We start from the raw sequence: 27,578 nt of genomic DNA, 5'->3' as shown, positions 1-27,578 counted from the left end.
CCAGCGCCCATATGGGATGCTGGCGCTTCAGGCCAGCCCGTTAACCCGCTGCGCCATAGCGCCCGCCCCCTAATGACATTTCAAGCATGAAAAGCAACAGAATTTTATGCAACATGAGTAGCACAACTCTTCTGTCCATTATATCCCAAAATCATGCACCTTTATTTAATAGTCTGATAGTTATTTATAATAAGGTGACCCACTGATCCTATAAATTCTAAGATGCACATTATATGAGCAGTCTGTTTCTTTGCCTTTTGCGCTAAACCAGAATGTCTTGGTTGATATGTTATTTTCTGTAGCCAGTCTTGATACATTCTGCTTTTGTCCATGACACTCTTATTGAAAAAAACAGTACATTTTTATTAGTTGAAAATAAATGCAAAGGAAATTCCAATGACTTTAATTTACTGTAGCAGACTCATTGTATTCATGGGAGGATCAACATGGCTGGACACGTTTGGGCTATGCTTTTATGGGTTCAGAAGAAAAAACAGCTGCACCAAGGGCAACAGTACAGACAATGATTATTATGTCATTGTTGGAAAGTGTATCACTGTTGTGGATATAGACTCCATTGCCTTCCTGCAGCACACCATCATAATTCACATTCGTGTGATCAGACAATTGATTACACTCAGGGTGATGAGAGATTGCAGATGGAGCTAGTGTGGTAGATTGGGTGATAAAGTAAAGAAGATTCAATGTAATAAGTATATGATGGAAACTTGGGCAACATCATGAATTGAAATCTGTGCATCTAAAAGGTACAGATAATTATTTGAACTTGGTGGTATATGTACCTTTCTGAGTCTCAGAGCTTATTGTGGGCTGCAATGGCTGGTGGTGTGGAGCCAGGTATTAAAAGATCCCAGCGTGAAGGACATGAGAGGCGGTGGTTTGGAGATCCTAGTCACTCCACATAGCACTTAGGTGACACATGAGGGTTCTTAGGCTCATGCCTATCATGGATAAATCAGTCATAAATACTGTTTAGTAAAAGAAATTATAGTACTAGGTCATAGAATATGGAAAACAGAGATAAGAGTCAAGTTAGAATCTGTTAGAATCTGCTGCTTCCATGGTGCTTTGGGAAGTATAATTTGGTGTGATGTTTATAATATTTTTAAGGTGCGTTTTACTTTCAGGGTTATTTGAGAAACTAATTTTGTGGTTCAAATGAATGGAAGATCACTGGAGAACCCTGAGAGCTCCTTTAGGGCATAAACCACCTCAGTGCACAGAACCTAACCCAGTGCCTTGCGTTCGATGAATGCTTGTTGAATGAACAGATAGATTAGTGAAAAGTTGTTATTTATGTTGTTGCTGGAGAGCTGGTTGAATGTGACTTGGCAGAGGGAAATGAGATGGCTTTTCAAATTAGTAGGGCTCTCTGAACAAAGACACAGATGTTGGAATGAGCTTATTTGATTGCCTGGGACATGAAAGAGATCAGTCTGCTTAGAGGGCTGTGCAGATACTGTGGTGGTGATGGTTTATAAGAGGTGGTTGTTAAAGGGCCGATTTTAAGGAATTTTGTCTTCTGTCTTCATTGAATCTCTGTCCTGGCTGTCTATCTTGTTAGGTAAATCTACTTCTGTAGAATAGGGTACTAAATGAGATCAGACTTAGGGGTTTCATCTGCATAAAAACCATTTATTCAGTTGGTATCGATTGAATACACACAATAAGACTCACTGCAGGCTTCTTTGGGCGAAACACAAAGGAGAATGAGACACTGTTCTGAGAAAATGCCTTCACAGACCAGTCTCGCAAGTCCTGGTCCACAGCCTCACCATATGCCATGGATCTCAAGAGGGTACTACAGCAAGCAAGTGCGGAAGCCCAGCATGCTCGTCTTCCTGCAATTTACAGCTCACCATATTGAACGTGAGCATTTGCTCAGCTTGATTGCTTATCAAATGTCTTATTGATACATGTTGGACTGAATCAAATGTAACACTCCCAAGCGCTATTCTCTGCAAGAAGGACCCCTTCTCCTTTAAACGTGACACATCCCATTGTCCTTGAAAGGCTATCACAGGCTCTGCTAAGAGGATCTCATAATTTAGCAGAGGTATTTTATTAGAATAATCATTGAAAATTCTTCTTTGTTTCCTCTCTCTATCAGCTTAGATTGGGTAACCATTTTGTTGTATTACTTTTTTGACAGGCAGATTGGACAGTGAGAGAGAGAGAGACAGAGAGAAAGGTCTTCCTTTTCCATTGGTTCACCCTCCAATGGCCGCTGCGGCCAGCGCACTGTGCTGATCCGAAGCCAGGAGCCAGGTGCTTCTCCTGGTCTCCCAAGCACTTGGGCCATCCTCCACTGCACTCCTGGGCCACAGCAGAGAGCTGGCCCAGAAGAGGGGCAACCGGGACAGAATCCGGCGCCCCGACCGGGTCTAGAACCTGGTGTGCCAATGCCGTTAGGCGGAGGATTAGCCTGTTGAGCCTCAGCGCCGGCCCTGTATTGCTTTTTACTTAAGAATTTCTTTAATTCTCAGTGGCTTTGGTTTTATATCCAAATTTAGTAATAATAGTTAACAATGATTAGAACCAATTCTAATAGCACTAGTGGCTGTAGCTGAAGTGGTAATTCTGAGGATCCATGTTTTGTTTTTTTAAGATTTATTTTTATCTGTTTGAAAGAGTTACAGAGAGAGGTAGAGACAGAGGGGCAGAGAGAGAGGTCTTCTATCCAATGGTTTACTCCCCAGATGGCTGCAACGGCAGAGCTGCACTGATTCAAAGCCAGGAGCCAGGAGCTTCTTCCAGGTCTCCTACATGGGAGCAGGGGCCCAGGGACTTGGGCCATCTTCTGCTGCTTTCCCAGGCACATTAGCAGGGAGCTGGATCAGAAGTGGAGTCAGGTGTTAGTTGAATTGGCGCCCATATGGCATGCCAGTGCTGCAGGCCTGGGCTTTCCCCCACTACGCCACAGTGCCGGCCCCCATGGTTTTCTTTTAAAGTGATACTTGGAGACATTTTGTATTGAGCAAATGCTGGATTTTTCTCAGAGTTTGAGAAGAAATAAAAGAATTAAAGTAATAATCACAGAAAAAGAACGGTGTTACAGAAAGGACTTCTTTTGCATAAAGAATATTTACTTTCACCGGCTAGATGCTACACCACAGCCGTTTGGATTCTGTGTTCTGTAGTTTTATTTTCTTCCTAGAGCACTGTGTGGCTATTCATCTCATTTATTATGGTGCTCTGTGAGTGTCGTACCTAGCTCCTCTTAAGCTAGTGAATCTGAGATTGAGTATGAGGAGTTGGAATGAGGCCCTGACTCGGGGGTTCAGGATTGCCATTCATCCTTTTGCAGATTGCAAGACCTCACAGATTTTGTGAGACAAGGGTTTCCTTTCAACGCTGATGACACCATAATTGATCAAATATATTCTTTTGAAGAATCATAAATTCTTATTGGAGTTTGACGAGATGTCACGTTCATTTGTCAACATGTCACTCCAGGGACACAGGTGCAGCAAATTTATGGAGGGAGCACCTCGTGTTTCTCCCGAGCCACGTAAATATGAAGCCGCATTGATTGAAAGCGTGTGGCTTCAGATGACTCCTCATGGGGAGAGCAATGAAGATCTCAGTGTAGAAGGTGTTCCAGCGGTAGCATAGGCAGCGTTCAGGTCTGAGGGGAAACCAGAGAGATTTCTGGAGACCTGCAGGTGTCTGCTCAGGAAAGAATACTGAGGCGTTTCTTCTTTGGCAGAGAGGACGTTGCACATTTTTTGTCAAGTGCACGATTAACTTTGACATTTGGAAATGGAACTTCACGTAAAACGAAGCATGGTGCTTCTGCATGTTTAATTAAGATGTTTAGTTCCTGTCAAAGCTGATACCCCCATCCACCCCACCCCCCATGCCCGTGAAGGGCAATATATTCTCAACTTCTGAAATTTCACAAACCTGTACTTAACCTTTAATCGTCATTCCATTTACATAGAAATCTGATTAACAACTTTTAAAGTTCATGAGCTCCTGGTAAATGCAATTAAGACCTTTTTGGAGTTTGTTATTAAGAGCTGGCATTTAAAGAAGACTGGGGCCCGGCTACTGTTGCTGTCTTCTCCAAAGGAGGTGTCTTAAGCAGTTAGCAGAAAGCATGAGGTACATGAATTGTACTGTATTGCTTCTGAGTTAACATGGTTGGTATTTACATAGCATGCTCTCGTTCTCTTTCCTGTGACTTACGTTATGACGTGGGCTTGCTACTGAATGGGAGAAGAGGCCCAAGGATGATTAGATGGAGCTAGATTCATTTTCATAGGTGCTGGAGTTAAGCACATTCCCAGCTCCCCATGTTCTCAAGTGATGTTTACAAACATTCACTCTCATGTCATGCGGAAACAGGTTAATCATCCCACTGCACTGAATTGATTGCATCTATCTATTGGGCTTGATAGTCTTTTTGAGAGTTAAATTTAGAAGCTGTAGTTATTAGAGAGGAGAGAAATGATTCAGGTATACAGTTATTTTCTAAACTCTTGGGTAAGCTGTTGAACCATTGCTCTTTGGGCCATAGGGGCAGGATGGGCAGGTTAAATATTTTGGAGCAGTCACATATATGTAACTCACAAATGGAGATGCACTGTGATATCTGGAAAGCGGAAGTAAATGGTTTCAAGTAGAAAGTGCCTGACTGGGTCATATGGTACAAATCACCCAAGTCTCCCCCCCGCCCCACTTACGAATAGACTTGAACTCTCTGGATGCATACAGTGCATTTCTTAGATGCTTTATGTGTGCAAAAATGTTGTGGCTATTGGTATTTGAAAGGTTGACCTAAGAAAAATGGTGAAACAGTATTAGAATCCACAAGACATGTTGATAAAATATATTACACATCACTGTACTATTAAAGAATACTTGAATCTTTACATATTTCTGTGTTTCTTGAATTTTTTTAAAGGATTTATTCCATTTATTTAAAAGGCAGAGTTAGGGAGGGAGAGATAGAGGCATCTTCTGTCTTCTGGTTCACTCCCCAAATGGCTTCAAGGGCTGGAGCTGGGCCAGGCCAAAACCAGGAGTCAAGAGCTTCTTCTGCATCTCTCACGTGGTTGTAGGGGCCCAAGGACCTGAGCCAAATTCTGCTGCTCTCCCAGGCACATTAGCAGGGCACTGGATTGGAAGTGGAGAAGCAGGGATTCAAACTAGTGCCCACGTGGGATGCAGGCATTTCAGGCAGTGGCTTAACCCATTACACCACAATGTCAGGCCCAGCTGCTTGAAATGTTTATAAACATGTTGCTTTAGATAAAAGAAAAAATCCAAATAAAGCTAAGTATTGGAAAAAAGTAAAATAGGAAAACTGATCTGAAACAATTAAGTTTGATGCTAGAATTATCAGTGAAGTAGTTCTACACTTTGGGACTCTAGAAACTGTGTTTACTATAACCTTACTTAAACCAGCAATGCAGTTCATTTGCTCAACCTTTTAAACTAGAAGCTAACTGCAAGTGTAGATGATAAATGAAATAGTTTAATCTCATCTTGTGAATTAACATGTAAGATCTCAGAAATACTGTATATCAATTACAGACCTATTGTAGATACTGAATTTTTTTTCTGGCAATAAAATCTATAAGATATTTCTTTTTGCTTAACCAAACTGTATATAAGTATTTCCCATCAATTTGGTGTCTCACTGAAGATATATTTATGTATTATTACCTTGAGATATAAGAATTTTCCTTTTGATATAGGTAGTCTTGTAGATTCAGGAGTTGACAAACTCTGAAGTGGTTGATATGGGTAGTTCTTTCCATTTTCAAAGGATTATTGTAAGGTATTTAAGCTTGATATGAATTTGTGCTCATGTGGAAGTATTAGAGTGCCTTTCATCAAGTCATTCTGGTAAGTTAAGAGAGAAATACAGGGGAGTTAAACATCAGCCAGCATATTTGGGGTCTTGGAAAAGTTCATGGAAATGTGTATTATGAAAAAACTACACATGGACTACAAAGTATTTTTTTTGCAGCAAAATACACTTACCTTTTAATTCCAGTTTTCCACATGCCTTTTCAAGCACTTAGTGCGATGAATTGTCAAGGCCAAGTAATTTTTGTGAATCTGGTACAAATTTAAGGAATGACTTTAGATAGATTGATCAGAGAAGGATTTGTGTGTGGAATCAGAGCTGAACCAGTCTTTGAAGGAAGGTGAAGATGTAGTTATGGTGGGAAGATGAGACGGCCTAGGATGATGTGTATGGATGTTTAGAACAGGGAGTACCTTACTGATTCAGCCAGGTCCTCAAGAACCTTTGGTGAATCAGTCGAGATCTTTGTGGACTCCTTAAAAAAAAAGGGGGGGGGAGTAGGCATTTTATTTGTATTTGTGTCTTGGTGCTATATATCCTCATTACCTCCAAACCCCATTATCTACCAATCTTCACACCTATGTTCTGAAAACCCAATGGGAAGATACTTAATACAGTTACTTGCATGCAGTAGATAGAAAATAAATGTTAATTGAATCTGGACCTACAGTTGTTATTCCAAAAGATTCCATTTTTGGTTAACTATAAGCAAGGTTTTTGTATATGTGTCAATGTTCACATATTCCTGAAAAGCAATATGAAAGAGTCTTTAGTAACTGAACTGCTAATTGAAAATGCTGGGTGTTGGCCACTTAATTCAATAAACTGTCTCCAGAGGGTAATTTGGATCTTTTCCAAGAGGCATTAACTCTTTCAGGTCATTAGGGTAGCACTTATCTCATTGGACCAGAAATTTAATAAGTGGTATTCCTGCGGTATGAGTAATTTAATGGACCTCACAAAGCCTCAAGTTCCACCATGGGTGTTGCAGTTGTGGTCTGAGGGGCTCATCTGTGACCGGGAAGCATCAATGTACAGCTGCCCTTCACAGCATAAAAAAAAAATTGCGTTCCATTCACGTAACCTACTTCTTGATAAGATGCTGTGTTAGCTGTTGACAGAGATACAAAGAAAAGCCTGGAAGTAAGAGTTAACAGAGAAAGCAAATGACCACCAGGTGAAGGACATACTGCCGTGTGGGTTTAAATTAGGGAGCTCATGGTTGCGACTGAAGATAGATGATCATCTTGCAGAACACAGGAAACATGGTTTGTTCACACAGTCTGCTCATTCGTGTCTGTGCTCTCAGTAAATATGCATGCAGATGTATAAATATGAATAAATATATACATATAGGGGAAATGTGAGCCAAATCGATCAGAAGCAGTTTTTAGAAATGATTTTCATATCTGTGCTGTTTTTTCTCCTGCCAGCATATGAGTTACTGCTGCCTGGTTTGATCTAAAGTGACTACAGTAAGGATTTGAAAACCAGGTGTGTGTGTGTGGAAGGGAAGGCCAGCCAGCATCTAAGGGAGATAGGCCCACTGGTTACCTGGTATCCTCAATGTAGGTGTCAGTTTACTGGTGAGGTACTGGCCTCCAGTTAGAAGAGAGGACCCTGGCGTGTTACGGATTTATATCCAGTAGAAAGATGAAGGCTGATAGTTGTCATCCTAAGACCAAAGGGAAGTGGTGTAAAAAGAACACTGCAAAAGGAACTTGGAGAAGAAGGAGGTAGAGATGACACTTCTACAAACAGAGCTTCAAAGCTGTAGCACCCACTTCTGTTTTCTCAAGCATGAGATTGGCAACTTCTCCAGGCATGTGGGCTCTGATTAGTAACGCCGACTGGAGCAAAGGAGTTTGTTAAAATCATTTCAGTTCTGCTTGGATTCACGATCTTGATCTCACTCCCATGGCTGATAGATGGACGAGGTAGATACAGATTAAAAACAAAAACAAAAGCATACATTCAGACACGACAGACATCTTGGGAATCATTTAGGGTAGAGGAAACAGTCTAGGTCCATCAGTTGGCAGTGATGTGAAAAGAGCTAACAGGAACCAACCGCAGAGAGTACAGATGTTGAATGTGGCTGTGTTGAGGGAGGTGCTAAAGAACAGCACGGAGACAGAGCTTTATTTTGGCAGCAAGGGAGAAGCCATCGAAGGACTGCTCAGAGGAATGATGTCACTGAGCATGGTGTGGCAATAGCTTTTGGGATAAAATGTCAGGAGAAGTGTAATGCAGAATGGCTAGTTGTGGATAATCTAGGTAAGAGGTACTGAGGATCTTACATGTAGAAGAGGGGATAGACACGAGCTATGTGGCACAAAGTCTAGAAGATGTGGAGGAAAAGATTGAGAAGAGCCACAGATAGCAACAGACTTGGCTTTGTCAGGCAGAGTTGTTGGACTCGTGCTTCAGCACTTGCTAAAACTCCGCCATGCTGTTTTCACCTGCTTCCTGTGGCAAGGATGTGGAGAACCCAGATTCCAATACAGGCAGTGGCAGCGCATGCGAGAGTTCTGGTTATCATGTGAATTGTGGGAAGATGAGACAACCTAGGATAATGTGCATGTACGTTTAGAACAGGGGAGTACCTTACTGATTTAGCCAGGTCCTCAAGAGCCTTGGATGCATCAGTTGAGATTATTGTGGACTCCTAAAAAGGAAGTAGGCACTTTGTTTGTATTTATGTCTTGATGCCATATATCCTCATTACCTCCAAACCCCATTATCTAGCAATGGAAGAGAGCAAGAGCAAAAGTCAGGGTTTCGTGTATTCCAGTAGTTAGAGTGCAAAGTTTGGTGGTCAGACTCAACTGAAATGAAAGGAAACATGGTGAACGTTTCGAGAATGAATATTTGTAGAGACCTAGATCAGTGATTGGGGCCTTTTCAGTAGAGTAGAGGAGTGGAAGAAGCAAGAATGATAGCTGTCAGAAAGATGATGAGGACTTACAGAAAATCAGATTTGCTTATTTGGATATTTAATAACACCTGTAAAGTGGTTGAACTCTTCAGGCATTGTTCTCCATGATTTAAAGTAATAACTCACTTAATTTTGATGGCAATTCTGTCGCATAGGCAATGTTATCCCTGTTTTGCAGACCAAGAAACTGAGGCTCTGAGACAGTTAATATCATAGACAATTGTTCCTGTAATGCGTTAGAAAAGAAAAATTGATTCTTCACTCTCATCCTGGACTATGATGCCAGTCTATTGTTTGCTAAGCATTTTCTGTGTGTTGTTTCTTTCTTATTCTGTGAAGTAGGTTCCTTATTATCCATATCTCACAGACGAGGGAAATAGGTTTAGAAATACTAGGGAACTTGGTGCAGTTCACAGAGCTAACATGTAGTAGAGGTGATGGGAAGCACAGACTGCGTTGCTTTATGGCCTCTCGCTTTGTTGTTCATGGGGTGCAGGATTCTCTTTGAAAGGAATTCTCCAAGTGACTCATATACAGAGGAGTCTTCTCAGAATTTAGAATAAAGAAGCAATCAAGTGGGGCCAGCGCTCAGGTGTAGTACATTAGGCCTCTGCCTGGGGCACCGGCATCCCTTACAGGCGCTGGTTCGAATCCTGGCTGCTCCTCTTTTGATCCAGCTCTTTGTTTATGGCCTGGGAAGGCAGTCAAAGATGGCCCAAGTGCTTGGGCCCCTGCACCTGTGTGGGAGACCCGGAAGAAGCTCCTGGTTTCTAGTCGGCTCAGCTCTGGCCATTGGGGCCATTTGGGAATGAACTAGCAGACACAAGACCTTTCTCTCTGCCTGTCCCTCTCTCTGTCTGTAACTCTACCTCTCAAATAGATAAAGCTTTTTTTTTTTTTTAAAAAAAAAAAAAAAAGTATGTATTTGTTGGGAGGAGATGAAATGATGTGGTCAGAGAATTGAGTTGGAAACCTTGGAAATGGAGTCCTTCCTAAAATGAAATAGAGTAGACAGCATTCAAACTGAGGAGAGTGAGGAAAATTGTGATGATAGAGGGAGTCATTAGGGGGTGGTGTGGTGCAGTGAGGTGAGCCTCTGCCTACAATGCTGACATCCCATATAAGCCCTGGTTTGAGACCGAGCTTCTCCACTTCTAATCTAGCTCCCAGGGAAAGCAGCAGAAGAAAAACCCATGAGAGCATTTCAGGCATGGAAAGCCAAGACACTGTGGCAAAAAATATCCTACATGAAAGATCTCTGTGAGTGAGACCCCAGTGGAAAGAAGGGGCCATCAAAGAAGGATGTACTTTTCTCTAAAGGCAGGCTCAGAGAACTTCTACTTTGCTTATGGCCTTGCCTAAACACTGATGGAGTTTGTGGTCACAAAAGGCTTCCATAGCCTTGGCAGCTCATGGCAAGAGCCTTGGGTGATCACTGACGTCATAAATAAGAGTGCTGTTAAATTAACAATGGAAGTCACTGTGCACTTACTCCCCATGTAGGACCTCTGTCCTTAATGAGTTGTACTATGATAATTAACTGAAAAACTTACTCTCAAACAGTACTTTTTATGTTGCATGTGTATGTGAGTGGGTGCAAAATGTTACAATGTTTACTTGGTATAGAGTTGGTTTCCTGTATATAAAGCTAATTAAAAATGAATCTGAAGAAAGGGATGGGAGAGGGAGTAGGAGGTGGGATGGGAGTGTGGGAGTGGGAAGGAAGGTGGGTATGGGGGGGGTGGAGAAGAACCACTATATTCCTAAAGTTGTACCTATGGAATTGGCATTCATTAAATAAAAGCTTTAAAAATAATTATTAGGACAACTAGACAAAAGTATGAAAGAATGGAATAACAATCTGAATCACCTTGATGTCCAACACCATTATAACCCCGGTTATTTGAAGGTCACATGGCATATTCTTCATGAGATTCTGTATTTTAGACAAATTTTAATACTTCTAAATTACTAAAATTATACAAAGTCTATTCCCTGGCCACAACAGAAGTAAACAAACAAATGAAAAATGAAAGGAAATTTTGGAATTTCCTAAGTTTTTGAAAATATGTGACAGACTACTAAAAACACCATGTGTGAAAGAGGAAAGACCTGAAATCAGCCATCTTATGTTTCTACCACATGAGCCAGAAAAACTCAAACATAAAGCAAGCAGAAGTTAGAAAATAATAAGACAAAATTGAAAATCAATAGGGCTAGGCCGCGGCTCAATAGCCTAATCCTCCATCTGCGGCACCGGCACACCAGGTTCTAGTGTCAGTCAGGGCACTGGATTCTGTCCCGGTTGCTCCTCTTTCAGTCCAGCTTTCTGCTATGGCCCGGGAGTGCAGTGGAGGATGGCCCAAGTGCTTGGGCCCTGCACTCCATGGGAGACCAGGAGAAACACCTGGCTTCTGGCTTCGGATCAGCATGGTGCGCCAGCCGTAGCAGCCATTGTGGGGTGAACCAACAGAAGAGGAAGAGCCTTCTCTCTGTCTTTCTGTCTCTCACTGTCCACTCTGCCTATCAAAAAATTAGAAAAAAAATCAATAGAATAAAAATCTGAAGAAAAATGTAGTGGTTAATAATGATTCTTTAAAAGATCAAAATCTTATAAACCTTAGGTATGCTGTCCAATTAAAAAATTAAAAAATACTGAAGTCAGAAATGAAAGAGGAGATATCATTACAGACCCTACAGAAATTGTGGAAAAATTATAAGGCAGTATTAGAGCCACTTTATGTCTATCAGTTAGATGATTTATATAGAGTGGACAAATCCCCAGAAAGATAAGCACCAAAGCTGATTTAACAAGACATGGAACATTTTAATTTTCCTATAATAAATTAGTAATTTAAAGAGTTTTCTAGCAGTGGCGTTTTGGCATAGCTTGTTAAGCCAACTGTCTATCATGCTCAGATCTCATGTGGGCTCTGGTTCCTTTCCCAAATGCTCCACTTTTGATCTTGCTCCCTGCTAATGTGCCTGGAAAAGCAACAGAAGATGGCCCAAATACTTGCACCCCTCTCCCATGTCAGAGACTCAGATGAATCTCCTGGTTGGGCCTGGTCCAGCCCTAGTCATTGCAACCATTTGGGAAGTGTACCAACAGATAGAAGATATCTCTATCCCTCCAACCCCACCTCTCCAGCAATTCTGCCTTTTAAATAAATTAATAAATAAATCTTTAAAAAATTCAGATTGGGGAATACTTTTTATCATATTCTGTTAGGTCAGTATTACCAAAATTATCGTAACAAACTTGAGCAGTCTCCCTCTGGGAAGGAAGCTATGTTAACTACTCTGCTAGCAAAATATTAGCAAATCAAATCTGCTAACATATACACTACATTATATACCATGATCACTTGAGATTTATTTAAAAATCAATTAATATACCATATTAAAAGAATAAAGACCAAACCTACATAATTATACCAGTAGATACAGAAAAGTGCTTGACTCCAATTGATGTTTTACAAAAGGGCGAGGATACTTTCTCAGCACAATAAATTCATCTGCAAAAAACCTGAAGTGTTTCAGGGTAAATGGGAATATTCATATGCTTCAGAAGTGTATCCCTGATTAAACTTATTGTCCTTGCTGAGCCATCCTGATGATCATTTGTGAAGCCACAATTTTTTTAGCCCCTTAAATATGCAATCTTTTAGCCATTGCTTTTTTTCCATTTGTTTGCTGCTTTGCAGAATAACTGGTTTCTTTTTAATTTTTCCTTTGTGTCGAATCTTAACCCATTGTACAATTTCATTAGTAATGATGTTAGTTTCAAATGTAAAGTCTCCTCATTTTATTTTTCTTGCCCTATCTTGGTCAGTTGTCCCTTCCTGCTCCCTTGCCCTTATAGAATCTCCTTTATGATTTGTTTTTGCCTCCAGACTATTATTTATCTGTTGCCATATTAGTTTACATAAAGCATATTTATTGCCGTTTCATTCCCCTGGTTGATACTTTTTTTTTTTTTTTTTTTTTTTTGCTTCTTCATTTTGTATTTGGCTTCAGTACTTGAACTTGATGCTAAAGGTCCTTGTTAGTGGACCACATTTCCAGCTTACCTCTCCGTCTTCATTTCTATGCTACCTGAAAGATTTGCTGTTACTGAAGATGCCCCGCATTTTTCCAGAACTCTTTGTTTTGCTTGTTGTAGCTGCCATTTTTAAAAACCTTTCACACACATTCTCAGATTCTGTTTATGTCCTTCTAGAATGCTAAGATCTTGAAGCCTTTTTTCATTGTACTAATTGGGAGCAGTCTTAACCTCCTGTAAATGCTCTCAGCCATTTCTTTGTCCTGATGGTTTACTGCTTTCTCCTTTGTATTGTTGTCATTTGTGTGTGTCTCTGTTACTAGATAAGCACCTTGAGGGAAAGATTCATGATTGAGTCCTGTTTTTACATCCAGCACAATACATTGCATATATTATGTGTTAAATAAATATAATTCAATGTGAAATGAATGGAAATATTCTTTTGGGAGGTGTTAACACTAGGTGTTTTTGTTAAGACCTCTTCTGTTGGGGAAAAGATAAAAAGTCAAACCTAAGAGTAGGAGTTGCTGATCACCAGTTCAATACAGGATCAGAAAAAAGTGTACTCTTGGAACTTCTTGGTTTGTATTACTCTGAACACTAAAGTAATGAACTATTCACAAGACCATACTAATAGTGGTTTTAATTATACAGTTGCTATTGATAATGAGTATAATTAAGCAGGCAGCCATTCCATTTTCAAAATGACTGTTTATTTTTCCTTTGATTTCCTTGCTGCAGAATATTTTAGTCCTCTATACAATGGGGAAATTAGACTGCTATATTGAAAAAAAAAACCAGCCTTTTTCCATTGTTATTAACATTTCTTTCACTAGCAGGTCTCTGGGGAGGGGGCTGCTGCTAGTGTTTAGTATTGTTAAATGGAGACTTCACTTAAAAATACTGCCTCACTGTCTCTGGTGTCACATTTTCAGGAGTCGGGGAGGTAATTTGAGGGTCTTTACCACGGATTGGGCCCTTTGCCCTCTGGGATTCCCCTGTGCGCGGCTTGGCTGCAGCGGGGTGGTGCTTTCTGCCTGGCTGTCCTGCTCCATGGGAACCCAGTGTGCTCTCTGGAGAAAGACAGACACTCCCCCTCCTCTGCTTCTCTTCTTCCAGGCATCCTGGCTTCAGTTGCTGCCTAATTTAGTTCCTCTCCAGGGCCTTCAAGTCCTTGGTTTTTAATATATATATATTTTAGCTTTTATTATTAAAAGCCTGAGAAAGAGTCTAATGAAAATTGCTTTGCTGTGCCTGAAACATGTACTCTTGGGCATCTGCATTCTAACAGAGCAGACTATTACAAATCATATTATTTAATATAGGGACATTCAAAAGACTGCCCAAGAGGGGTGAGTCTGAGCTCATGTTGGGAGCTGAAGGTCATTTTTTTTTTTCACTTTACTGTTGCTCATAAGGAACAGTCTAATTCTCTCATTCATCAAGGAGGGCTAATACAGTATGGCTTTGCCGTAAATATTAAATATGCAGAATCCGTAGTCAGGAGAATTAGATTCATAGTTGTACAGATTGAAATCTATGCAAATTCTTCCTCCTGTTTTCATGAGATGCAAGTATTCTGTAAAAACACTGACCAGCAGAGACCGGACTAACACATTCTTGGAGAAGAGTGTCCAATTTGAAGGCTGGCGGATGGCCCACTCTGGTGGGCATCTCAGCCGTGCTGACAGGGTGGTATCACAGGGATATAAAAGCATGGCCACCAGATTTTACCATATTTCTGGGGAACAGTTCTTAGAGGAAGAGAGGGTTTTGTAGGCTGGGAAGTTACCTGAAATGGATCTAACACATTATGTACCTTGGAGGGTCTAGGTATTTAAACATATAGCTACTTGGATAAATGGGGGAGCTGAAGATAGGAATATTTCAATTCTTACCTCATAAATCCTATATTTAGTTTTTTAAAATTTTTTGCTTATTTGAGAGTCAGAAATGGGGTATGAACCGGGGAGTGTGTGCATGACGGTGTCCCCATCCACTGGTTCACTCTGAATGCCGGTGATGGCCGGTGCTAGGCTGAGGCTGAAACCAGAAGCTGGCAACTCAGTCCAGGCCGCCTGTGTCGGTGTCAGGGACCCAACTACTTGAGCCGTTCCTGCGGCCTCCCAGGTGGCATTAGCCAGAAGGTGGAGCCAGGAATTGAATCCAGGCACTCCAGTATGAGGTGCAAGTCCCCAAACATCATATTAACTGTTAGGCCAAATGCCTTATTTTAGAGAACTGTACATGTATTACTATAAGCAGCCACAGGCAATAAATTACATAGAGAAGATTCACAGACAGTCTATTAAATAACAAGGATTTATTGGTGAGTTAGGGATTCACTCAGAATGACGTCAACAATGAAACAGAAAGTTAAAAGTCTCAAAGTTGTGACAGTCTATTAAATAACAAAGATTTATTGGTGAGTTAGGGATTCACTCAGAATGACGTCAACAATGAAACAGAAAGTTAAAAGTCTCAAAGTTGTGGCCCTACATTTTACATCTGAGGTTGTTGATTAACATCTTAGCAACTACTGATCAAGTTTTATAACTGTTCATCAATTTAAAGTGGTATGTATTTCTGCTTTGACCACAGAGGTATCCAACATACTACATTCTCAAAAACAGACAGTGAATCCTGGATATCGCTGAGATACATACATCTTCAAGCACTTTGTATTTTCATGTTTCCTGCCTTTAATTTTACAGATGTTTCAAGTGAAACTACAGTCACCCATAAACTGTCACCTGTCTTTAAACTCCCCATCAACAGTAAGCCACAATTGCTGGTACACACTGAGCCTGCCTGGTCTGAAAGCCTGAAATCCAGATGCAGCTTGTTCATGATGTTTTTGATCTGGGCTTTTGGGTCAGGGATGCTCAGCCAGTAAAGTCTATGTCCAGATTCTCAAATCCCACAACTCTGAAATCTGAAACTTCTGGTCTCAGGGTAACTTCAGGAGAAGGGAAACACGGTCTGTATTTTAAAATAGGAAAGTAATTAGTGCCTGAGATTCGAAGGAATTTCGAGGCAGTAAGAATATGGGATTATTCTACAGATTGTCTGTGGGCAGGCTGTATTTGTTGTCATATATAATGCCTTTTGCCCCAGAATTTTGATCTTGGCTGGTTTTCCTCAGGAAAAAGGCAACCCATAAAGCTTCCTTTTATGAAAATGGAAATTTGAACTCATAGGTGTCTACTTAGAATATTTATCTTCAATTTCAAAAGTGCCATACCTTCTTCACCATGATGTATAATCATAAAGAAATGATATGGTTCTATTTTAATTTGGGTGTAACATCTGCTGGTTGTGTTAAGACTGTGCAGCAGAAAATATAGCCTAATTCAAACACATTTCAAGAGCCTTAGAAAGGGGGACCCTTGTTTTTGAGATATTTCACAAGTCAGTTTTAGCTGTTTGAGGGGTGAAGTAAAAATCTACCTGATTTTAAAGTGGTATTTTCAGGCTCCTGGTCAATGGAATTAGGAATAAGAGGAAAATACAGTGACGCCAACAAGCATCACAGTCATTTAGCCTGTGGTTAAAATCAGGCTTGCTTTATGTTGTTTGTGTTACTGATTTTTGTGCTGGAGACTAATTTATAGAATCCATTGTACTTTGGAGACTCTTTTAATTGTGTAAAACAATATAGACATTAAAGCTTCTTATACATTTTTAAAAATTTCATAATTTACATTTTTTTTATTTGCTCATATCAAATATTCGCTATGTTGTGTGGATCTGTAAGTGGAGTAAAGAAATAGAATACTTTAAGGGTGATGTAAGTCGTGGTGTCAGGTATATTTCCATTAAATAAGGGCTAATAGTATCAAGGCAGTTTTTACTGAATACTCTCATTGAATGCTGTGGAAGATTGGGTGCTTTGGGGATTCAGAAAAAGGGTGACAACTGGCCTAGAGTGGCCCAGATGAGAACATTAGAGCTGTTCTTGGAAGGGCTTGTTGGGATTTCTCTAGGAGAGGGGATAATCCAGGCATTTCAGAGATGAGAAGCCCCATGTATATTGGGAGAAAAGGTATTTCTTTTGCAATGCAGAAACTCCTTAGTTTGAGGTAATCCCATTTGTCTATTTTTTCCTTAATTGCCTATGTTTTTGAGTTCTTATCCAAGAAAACTTTGCCTATGCCAATGCGTTGTAGATACCTTTCTATGTTATATCAATTTGAGGTTCCATTCTCATTAATAACCATCTTTTGATTGGAGATTGTTGGAATTCTAAGCAGCAGTACCAAATCTATAATATAATGCGTCCCTCAGTTGAGTTGTCAGAAAATTCCATGGTCTCCCTCACTGTTGGGTAGTATTTGGGTAGTATATGATTTTTGCCAGTATGCAAGTAATACTACAGTGTCTCTATAGACAAATTTTAAAAAACTGATCCATTAATGTGTTTAGTCTTTCCCAGTAGAATCTTCATTGTATAGAAATAACTAACCAAATAAAATATTTACTGCCACTGATATGTACAGTCTTTTTAAAAATTATTGTGTTTTACTTATTTGAGAGGCAGAGTGACACACAGAAAGACCAATAAACAGAGTTTCTGTCTGCTGGGTCACCCCACCCCCCAATGCCCACATGAGCTGAGGTTTATCTGAGAACAAAGCCAAAGCCTGGAACTGGAATCTAGGTTCAGGTCCCCTCTGTGGCAGGAACCCAACTGCTCGAGCCATCACTGGTGCCTGCCAGGGCCTGCATTATCAGGAAGTTGGAATCAGGAGAGTACGGAGTTGTAATTGTGCGTATTATAGAGAGAGAATTGTTGTAAAACGCACCCAGTGCTGCTTCGTGTTCACCAGATGCTTCATGATGCTACTGTTTAAAGTGGTTCCTATATCTGTGCTGAATGAGTGAGTGGTTACGTACAACCTTGAATATGTGAAAGGTTTTTATTTGAGTCATGAATCCCTTTGTCCGCCTGTACTCCATCAATTGTGAATTTTCATATATTTGAAATTAAGTGAATATAGAAGTGAGTTAATGCACTATAGTCCCAGGCTAGAGATTCTTAGAGTCACAGTGAATTTTGTTCCCAGTGTGCCGTTTTCTTGTACATTGGTGGGAACGTCTTAGGATTTTGATCTTGGAAATGGTAGAATAGTTGATTCCAGCCCCAGCCTAAACCAATTGACTCTAAAGTGGGTTGATTTTATAAGCAGAACCTATTGGCAGCAGTGATTAAAAAAAAAAAAAAAAAAAGCAGTTTCTTGCCTTGCGTTGAAGCTCTCGATGAGTGGTGGCTCTGGAAATTGGTGGCAGATCAGAACCTATTAGCTCCCTTTGGCCTCTTCTCCTATATTTGTTCTGTCCTTGGCCGTTTGTTCGACGGCTCATCTCCTGTTTACAACAGGTCGCTTTTCTGCACTTGAACATCATCTTCCCCATAGTCTGAGGTCTTCCCTTATAAAATGCTGTGCTTTCTTTTTTCTTTTTCTTTTTTAAAGATTTATTTGATTTATTTGAAAGAGTTACAGAGAGAGGTAGAGACAGAGAGAGGTCTTCCATCTGCTGGTTCATTCCCCAGATGGCCGCAACAGCTGGAGCTGAGCCAGTCCAAAGTTGGGAGCCAGGAACTTCTTCCAGGTCTCCCATGTGGGTGCAGGGACCCAAGAACGCATCTTCTGCTGCATTCCCAGGCCATAGCAAAGAGCTGGATTGGAAGAGGAGCAGCTGGGACTAGAACCGGCATCCATATGGGATGCTGGCATTTTACGCCAGGGCTTTAACCTGCTGCGCCACAGTGCCGGCCCCAAAATGTTGTACTTTAAATGAGTTAATGCATCTGACTGCATTTGCCTGCTGCATAGTAAGCTCTGTTAATATTAGGCATTGCTCCCAGTGTTGCTGCAGTGTAGAATAATGAGAATTGAATTATGATGAAAAAAAATGTTGATAAACTCACTTACCTGGTACATAGTAGATACCCATAAAAATGTGTCTTTTGTTTCCCAAGCTCACATGCCCACCATGCCCTGTTCCTTGGGTGTCGGGAACACGTGGGTGACTTCCTGACTAAATGAACATTTCCTCACATCTGCAACTAGAAGAATGAGTGGCCGGGTTAATACAAGGGTACTTGAAAAAATTCCTGGAAAATGGAATTCAGAGATTTATTTGGTCAAAAAAAAAATGAAATCCATTCATATGAGAGATTTTCAAAAAGTCTTTGGAAATGCATATGATGAAAAAGTTGCAAGGATTTTTAAAAATCTTGCACAGAAATAAAATTACTTTTTATTTCCATTTCCATGACCTTTTTGAGGTCTCCTCATATACTTCTGAACTTCAAGGTTAAATTTTAGATTTAGATTGGCATGCTTTTTGGATGGTTTTCCTCAGTAACATTACAAATGTGTATATTAAACTCTTTATTTGGTTGTGCAGATGCTGTTGACTGAGTACTTGGATATGAAAAATACTCGTACGGCCTCTGAACCATCAGCTCAGCTAAGCTATGCCAGTACTGGACGAGAGTTCGCAGCCTTTTTTGCCAAGAAGAAACCTCAAAGGCCAAAAAATTCTCTTTTCAAGTAAGTATCGTTCATTCTGCCAGTGAGATAGCAGGTGTCAGGAAGCATCAGCTCCAAGTGGGACGACTTTCCGCTTTCCTCTCAGCCATTACGTTCCCTAGCTAAAGTTGAGCCGGAGAGGTTTCTAGGGAGTGAATAGATACTCAAATGCGTTTACTTTCATTACCTGTAAGGCGAAGTGCCTGTTTTGAAATACGGCTACTGGCCGGTCCAGAACTCAATAAAAATTTCTGATTTTCTGAAGCTGCCTTTCTGAGGAACCTTAGAGAAAACTAATAGAGGTGAAGTTCCCCGCTTGATTTTGGGGAATTTTATATGAAACGAAAGGAAATGAAATAGGTTGGACCGGCGCCGTGGCTCACTAAGCTAATCCTCTGCCTGCAGTGCCGGCACCCCGGGTTCTAGTCCCTGTCGGGGCGCCAGATTCTGTCCTGGTTGCCCCTCTTCCAGGCCAGCTCTCTGCTGTGGCCCGGGAGTGCAGTGGAGAATGGCCCAAGTGCTTGGGTCCTGCACCCCATGGGAAACCAGGAGAAGCACCTGGCTCCTTGCTTCGGATCAGCACTGCGCGCCTGCCACAGTGGCCATTGGGGGTGAACCAACGGAAAAGGAAGACCTTTCTCTCTTGTCTCTCTCTCTTACTTTCCACTCTGCCTGTCAAAAAAAAAAGAAAAAGAAAAAAAAGAAATAGGTTAGCCTTGAAATAGCTTCGAGTGATATGAAATAACCTTTATTAGCAAAGCCATACAAATCTTCCACCTAAGCAGTATTAAACTTCTTGAGTAACAAAGGAACAATCGAATTTTTTTTTCCTAAGTACTTTTCTAGTTAATTTGATTAGGCCATGTGCTCAAAGTGTATGTGTATGTTTGTATGTGTGTGTGTATGTATCTTGGTAACCACCAGCTGCTGTTGATTGAGTGCTTTCTAGGTACCAGGTACTGGACTGGGTGAGTGTCTCAAAAGAGTCACAAACACTAGGTAATTTGGTTTATACCAGATTTCAGCACCAAAGTACCCAACATTTGCAATCTTCACTAGCCACAGTGCTAAGCATTTTCCATGGGCTGTCTCCTTTATTTATTACAACAACTTTATATGCAAGGATTCCGTTTTTTAATTTGCTTGTACTTATAAATTATTGAGTCACAAAGAGGTTAAATGTAAGGTCACAGGGCTAAGAAGTGGTAGAAGCAGGATTTAAATTCCAGTGGTCTAACTTCAGACCTATGTGTCCTTCTGAGAGGTGAATAGATATTTAAGAAGCTGTATCTGTAAATATGAATGTGTATAAGAAGTATCATTGCAGTGTTTTTGATTTTTTTTTTTTCAGTACTTGGAGGCTATAGTACATTTACTTGATTTTCTTTTGAGATTTATTTTCCGTTTAGGTTCATACTGTTCTTAGTAATTGAGGGAAATTTCTACACTTCCTTTATCTTGTGGTCTAGTAGAGAGGAGATTTGATGCGACCCTGCCTGGAATGAAATCCATCGTGTATACTGAGTGCATTCCTTTTTAACCAGTTTTATTCAAGGGTAGATGCACTTACATGTTAACAAGCTTTAGGCTGCAAGTAATGTAAAACCTCACGCAGAGCAGATTCAACCCCAGGAAACTTATCTCAATCAGTAAGGGCAGACGTTTCCATATCATGGAAGACCTGGCTCTTTCCATATCTCTGCCTTGTTATTCTCGACAACTCAGTGATGTTTTCTGTTGGAGCACAACGTGTTTGCATCATTTGCAGTCCGATGGAGAGGATGATGCCAAGGAAGTAGGATATGATTCTTTCTTTTTAGGACTCTTTTTAATTATTTATTTATTTGAGAGGTAGAATTACAGACAGAGAAAGGGAGAGAAAGGTCTTCTATTCACTAGTTCACTCCCTAAATGGCCACAACAGCTGGAGCTCGGCCCATCTGAAGCCAGGAGTCAGGAGCTTCTTCTGGATCTCTCATGCAGGTGCAGGTGCAGGGGCCCAAGGACTTGGGCTATCTTCCACTGCTTTCCCAGGCCATTAGCAGGGAGCTGGATCAGAAGAGGACTAGCCAGGACTAGAACCGGCGCCCATACTGGATGCCAGTGCTGCAGGCAGAGGCTTAGCCTACTGTGTATGCCTTAGTGCCGGCCCCTGTAGGATTCTTTTATAATTGGTTTTAGCATATATACACTGAATCTCTTAAGAGCAGTTTTCGGTTTACAGAAAAGTGGAGCAAAGAGTATACAGATTTTCTTTGTATTTCTCACCACCACCCCATTTCCCTATTAATATTTCCCATTCGTATGGTATACTTGTATTTGTTGCTGCTTCTGAACCAATATTTATATACCATTATTAACTAAAGCCCATAGTTTACATTAGGATTTATTCTCTGCATTGTGCCATTCAAATGCTTTGACAAATACATCATGTCACATTATCTACCATTTTAGTGACACAAAATATCCTCAGTGCCCCCAAGTTATTTGTGCTCCACCTGTTCATTCCCACCTTCTCCCTGATCCCCAGAAACCACTGTTCCTACTGTCTCCATGGTTTGGCCTATTTGAGAATATCATACACTTAGGACCATTCCACGTATTTCAGGTTAGCTTCTTTCACTTAGCAATATTCATTCCAGGTTCTTCCATGTCTTTTATGTCTTGACCCATTTCTCTCTTTTTTGCCAAATAATATTCCTTGGCGTAGCTATGCCAGAGTTTGTGTATCTGCTCACCTGTTGCAGGAAATCGTGGTCGCTTCCAGCTTTTGGCAATTGTAAATGAAGCCCGCCGTAAACACTCACGTTTGGGTTTTTGTGTGGACATAAGTTTCCAGCGCACTTGGGTAAATACCTGGACGCACGAGTGCTGGATCGTGTGCTAAGGTCACGTTTAACTTTGTAAGATGCTGTCAAGTTGTCTTCCAGAGTGGCCATATCATTTCTGATCTTTCCAGAAGACTCCAATTATTCATGATCTGTTTATTAATCCTCTCTGCCAGTAACAAAGCCCTCTTCCCCCCAGGTGCTAGGATTGCCTTTATGTGCCCGTTCCCAAGTCCGCCATCGGCAAGGGGGAGCCGATCACGTGGCTGTCCTACACCGGGCAGGCTCATCTCTGGTGCCTGGTCTCCAGCTGGACAGGGAGCCACTTTTCCACAGCACACAGCAGAGGAAGAGAGGGTGGGAGGGGCGGCATGCCCAGATGTAGTCCGGGCCCTGCCAGCAAGCAAGGCGAGAGAAGGAAAAGGGAGTTCACAGGCGAGGGAGACGGCCTGGGAAGCTGCCGAGACGGGCACTCCTGTCGCCTTTATTTTCTTTGCTTCTCACTCACCTTAGCGGTCAATGTAAGGCTTCTTGCAGAGAACAGGCCTCAAGGTCTTCAAGTTTCATGTTCTCAGCCATCACCCTTAACTTTTAACCTCAGACACATGTAAGGCTACTTCAAAAAGTTTGTTGTAGATAGAATAAAGAGATCTTTATTTTGGTTCAACAAGGATTTTAAATGCAGGCATAAGAAAGACCTTCAAAACATTTACAAAAAATTAAATGTTCAAAAACCTCTGCATGGTGTTCACAATTTCTTGCACCAAAATAAACTATTTATGTATTTGAATACTTATTTATGAGGCAAAGAGACAGAAAGAGAGACACATATAGAAAGAAAGAGGGAGAGAGCAAGCTAGCAAGTGCTCCCATCCACTGGTTCATTCCCCAGCTGCCTGCGATGGCTGAGGCTGGGCCAAGCCAGGCTCCCATCTGAAGCCTGGAACTCTCAATCCACATCTTCCTTCTGCATGGCAGGGACCCAGTTATGTGAACCATCACCACTATCTCCTCCCCACTGCATTAGCTGGAAGCTGGAATCAGAATCCATAGTTGAGTATCAAACTAGACACTTTGTTATGGAATATGGTGTTCTTAACTGTCAGGCCAAATGCCACCTCTAAACTTATTTGTAGAATTTTGCTTTTTCAAAAGTTTTTTTTTTTTTTTAATTATTGTGATACTAACATAAAGAGAATAGATTTAATGTAGTTAATAAATATTTTTTGGAAGATTTATTTATTTGAAAGGCAGAGTTACATTGAGGCAGAGGCAGAGAGAGAGCGAGAGCAAGAGCGAGAGAGAGAGAGAGAGAGAAAGGTATTCTGTCCGCTGGTTCATTCCCCAGATGGCCACAACAGCTGGAACTGGGCTGATCAGGAGCCAGGAGCTTCCTCCGGGTCTCCCATGTGGGTGCATGGGCTCAAGGACTTGGACCATCTTCTGCTGCTTTCCCAGGCCATAACCAAGAGCTGGATTGGAAATGGGACAGCCAGGACTGGAACCAGTGCCCATATGGGATGCTGGCACTGCAGACGGCAGCCTAACCTGCTATGCCGGGGCACCAACCCCCATAGAGACAATTCTAAGAATATAACCCTACTTCCATTCTTCTCTCCTTTCCCTTTTTTTTTTTTTTTTAATTTTTGAGATAACTTTTTTTAAAGATTTTTATTTATTTTATTTGAGACAGTGAGAGGGAGAGAGAGAGAGAAAGGTCTTCCTTTCGTTGGTTCACTCCCCAGATGGCCACAACAGCCGGAGTTGCGCTGATCTGAAGGCAGGAGCTGGGTGCTTCCTCCTGGTCTCCCATGCGGGTGCATGGGCCCAAACACTTGGGCCATCCTCCACTGCCCTCCCGGGCCACAGCAGAGAGCTGAGTTGGAAGAGGAGCAGCCAGAACTCAAACTGGTGCCCATATGGGATGCTGGCACCGCAGGCAAAGGATGAACTTACTGTGCCACGATGCAGGCCCCAAGAGATAACATTTTAAATTTAAAGTCAAAGGCTTAATGCTCCACGGAATAAAGAGTCTAGAAGTATAAAGGAAGAAGACCATGGTTCGGGGCTGGTGCTGTGTGTAGTGGATAAAAGCCACTGCCTGCAGTGCCAGCATTCCATACGGGCACTAGTTCATGTCCTGGCTGCTCCACTTCTGATCCAGCTCTCTGCTATGGCCCGGGAGGACAGTGGAGCATGGCCCAAGTGTTTGGGCCTCTCTGCACCTGCGTGGGAGACCCGGAAGAAGCTCCTGGCTTCAGATTGGCACAACACTGGTCATTGTGACAAGTTGGGGAGTGAACCAGTGGATGGAAGACCTTTCTCTCTCTATCTGCCTCTCTCTCTGACTCTCCTTCTCTCTCTGTGTAACTCTGACTTTCAAATAAAAAAAAATCTTAAAAAAAAAGGACGATAGATCAACCAGAACATAAGCAAGGACTATTAATAAGTTTTTGAAATTCTCATATACATTTTCAAACATTTGGCCAATGTTCTCAAGTTTTGGTATTAAAAGAAAAAAACAAATTGTTGGAAATGAACGAGTTAACTTAAATAATCATTACATATTTTTAGGAGGAAGTAATAAAAACTCACCATTACCCAGAATTGGTCTTATTATCAATTTATCTGTTTCTAGTCACGGTTTTATTAGTGAGCTCTGTGCCTGAGTGAGTTTTCTGTCTTTGTAGTCCCTGTTGCCTTTAGCTATAAAATAAGGAGGTGAGAATTAATAGTGTCTATGGATTTTTTAAAAATATTTATTTATTTATTTGAGAGGCAGGGTTACAGAGAGAGAGAGCGAGCGAGCGAGTGAGTGGGCACCAGGAACTTCATCCAGGTCTTGCAGGTAGGTGCAAGGGCCCAAGGACTTGGACCTCTTCTGCTGCTTTCCCAGGCTCATTAGCAGGGAGCTGGATCAGAAGTGGAGCAGCCTGGACTTGAACTGGCGGACATAGAGGATGCCAGCACCGCAGGCATAGACTTCACTTGCTACGCCACAGCACCGACTCCTGGGGCTTCTTCTATTGTAAAATTCTGTCAATCTGTGGCTTGTTGAGAACATGGAGAGGATTCCTCAGCAGCAGAAACTCGTCAAGTCCCAGAGGGTGAAGATTTGGGGAGCTGTCATGTCTGCGTATCACACTGTGAAGGACTTGATCAGCTTCTTCAGTTGCCCCTGGCCGAGGTTAATGACGTGTGTTTAGGTTCTGTGTCATTGTATAGTAGGTGCCTCTCCATTCCTTGCTCAGGAGTTTATTTTCCCCCTTGCCTTCTCTGATCAGTAGCTGTCAGCATGCTTGTCGGGAGATCCCTGGTGTTTCTCTGCCCTTGGTAGCAGGTGGCCCCTTTGAAGTCCTGAATAGTTTGCCTTCCTTCCGCCTGTTGGTGCCCTCTTGATTCTTAGCGGGGTGCAGAGACGGGATCAAGTAAGCCTACTCTTTCCCTCACAGACTCTCACTCATCTTGGTGTTCATCTTCCTTTTCAAGGAATGGATAAAAAGGGCACAATTAGGGGGCCGGCACCATGGCTCACTTGGTTAATCCTCTGCCTGCGGTGCCGGCATCCTATGTGGGCGCCGGGTTCTAGTCCTGTTGCTCTTCTTCTAGTCCAGCTCTTTGCTGTGGCCCAGGAGGGCAGTGGAGGATGGCCCAAGTGCTTGGGCTCTGCAGCTGCATGGGAGACCAGGAGGAAGCACCTGGCTCCTGGCTTCAGATCAGTGTAGCTCCAGCCATGGCAGCCATTTGGGGAGTGAACCAACAGAAGGAAGACCTTTCTCTCTGTCTCTCTCTCTCCCTCACTGTCTGTAACTCTACCTGTCAAATAAAAAAAATGCACAATTAAGAAAATGCTGGAGCCCATTCTTTGCTGCCAGAAACCTATCCCATTATCCCTGTTGCTCTTCCATTCTGTGGCTGTTTACCCCTTGGGGGCAGTAATTCCTACACGGCTTCCTCCTTCCGTCAGCCTATTACCCTGCCTTTGATTTTTAAAAATTATTATTATTTTTTTTTACCCTGCCTTTGAAAATCTCAGGTTTGACATGGAATCTCATAGCATTTCAACGGCTGGACTGTTAGATGTAGTCATAGTTTTACTTGTAATTTTTTCTTACCTACAAGACTCTCTTAAGACTGATTGCTTCTTTTTTTTTTTTTTCATTTGTGTATCCATTACTGCAGCTTTTGGAGGCCGTTTTTCAGCCTGAGCCTGCCCCCATGTTTGTGACCTCTGCAGCAGTTCCTGGGTGGGTGTGAGCGAGCATTTGGTGGCTTGTTAGATTGGAGAGTGTTTTATGTGGTGGCAGGTGGCAAGTCACCAAACCAGTGGCCATTTAGAAGAGATATTATTATTATTTTAGGACCTTTTGGGAGAAACTGTGGATTTTTTTTTTTTTTTTTACTTTTTTGGTGTCATTATTCAGTGGCATTTCTAGTGTTCCCTTGGTACCGATCTTTTAACTGAGAGGATTACAAAGGCAGGAGTTGTGCTCCGACAAGCCGGCACGTCCACCATGGCAATAGCAGGCTTTGATGGGATGCTTCTGCTGCTGTGTGTGCAGGCATCCGGGAGAAGGAGGCAGGTGGTCTAAAGGCAAAGGAAATTTGGGGCGGATAAGGGTTGTGCCAGCTGAAACGGAAGAGGCAGCATATCCCAGGACTGTTAGGGAGGAAAGTCGGGTGGACTGTCCTCCGCGAGCCACAGGCTGAGGCAGCTTCCCTCTCTCGATTATGGAGTATCAGGGAGCGCCACCTGGATGGAAGGAGGAAGCTTTGGGGTCTATAGCTGGACACTGCCTAACCGTTTGTTGCCGGTGTTTCCTTGTAGGTTTGAATCCTCCTCCCACGCCATCAGCATGAGCGCCTATTTGCGAGAACAGAGAAGGGAGCTCTACAGCCGGAGTGGAGAACTTCAAGGTGGGTGTGGGTGATTGGACGTCTCTAGAGAAATTAGGTTGCTGAGGGAAGACCTGAAGCATGTACGCCATGTGAGTTTGTGACCTGCGTTCCCAGGATTCTTTCTGGTTACAGTGACTGTTGCTTTAATGATTGTTTTCTACATATTCTGGAATACTGCAGAAGTACTTGGTTTTTTGAAAAGGACAAATGCAACCTCTGTCGTTATTGAAGGGAAAAGGGATGCTTCTAAGTAGGATGCTCTAAATTCCATTAGATGACAAAACGTTTCTTTTTGTCCTTTTTTAGATTGAAACATAAGGATTTTATATTTTTTAAATCAACATTATATTTTAGATTCACAATAAAATCGAGTGGAAAACAAAGGGTGCCTGTGTACCTCTGTCCCTACACAAATACAACTTTCTTCACTGTCCACATCCTGTGACACCTCGAGGGGAGAAGTTAGGCCATGTAATCGATGGGACAG

General features: G+C 41.8%; 1 protein-coding gene across 2 annotated transcripts in view; it reads left to right on the top strand.

Annotated features, from left to right (window-relative positions):
- Positions 1–27,578, top strand: part of EXOC4 (exocyst complex component 4) — an 862,020-nt gene that overhangs the window by 224,473 nt on the left and 609,969 nt on the right. For both annotated transcript variants that reach the window (XM_062198862.1, XM_062198781.1), the window contains exons 8-9: positions 19,240–19,385; positions 27,021–27,109. In XM_062198862.1, the coding sequence (XP_062054846.1) occupies positions 19,240–19,385; positions 27,021–27,109 (235 nt within the window). The remainder of the gene's footprint in view (positions 1–19,239; positions 19,386–27,020; positions 27,110–27,578) is intronic.

Source organism: Lepus europaeus, chromosome 1, assembly GCF_033115175.1.
Source record: "Lepus europaeus isolate LE1 chromosome 1, mLepTim1.pri, whole genome shotgun sequence".
NCBI lineage: Eukaryota > Metazoa > Chordata > Mammalia > Lagomorpha > Leporidae > Lepus > Lepus europaeus.
This window is presented reverse-complemented; position numbering and strand designations above follow the sequence as displayed.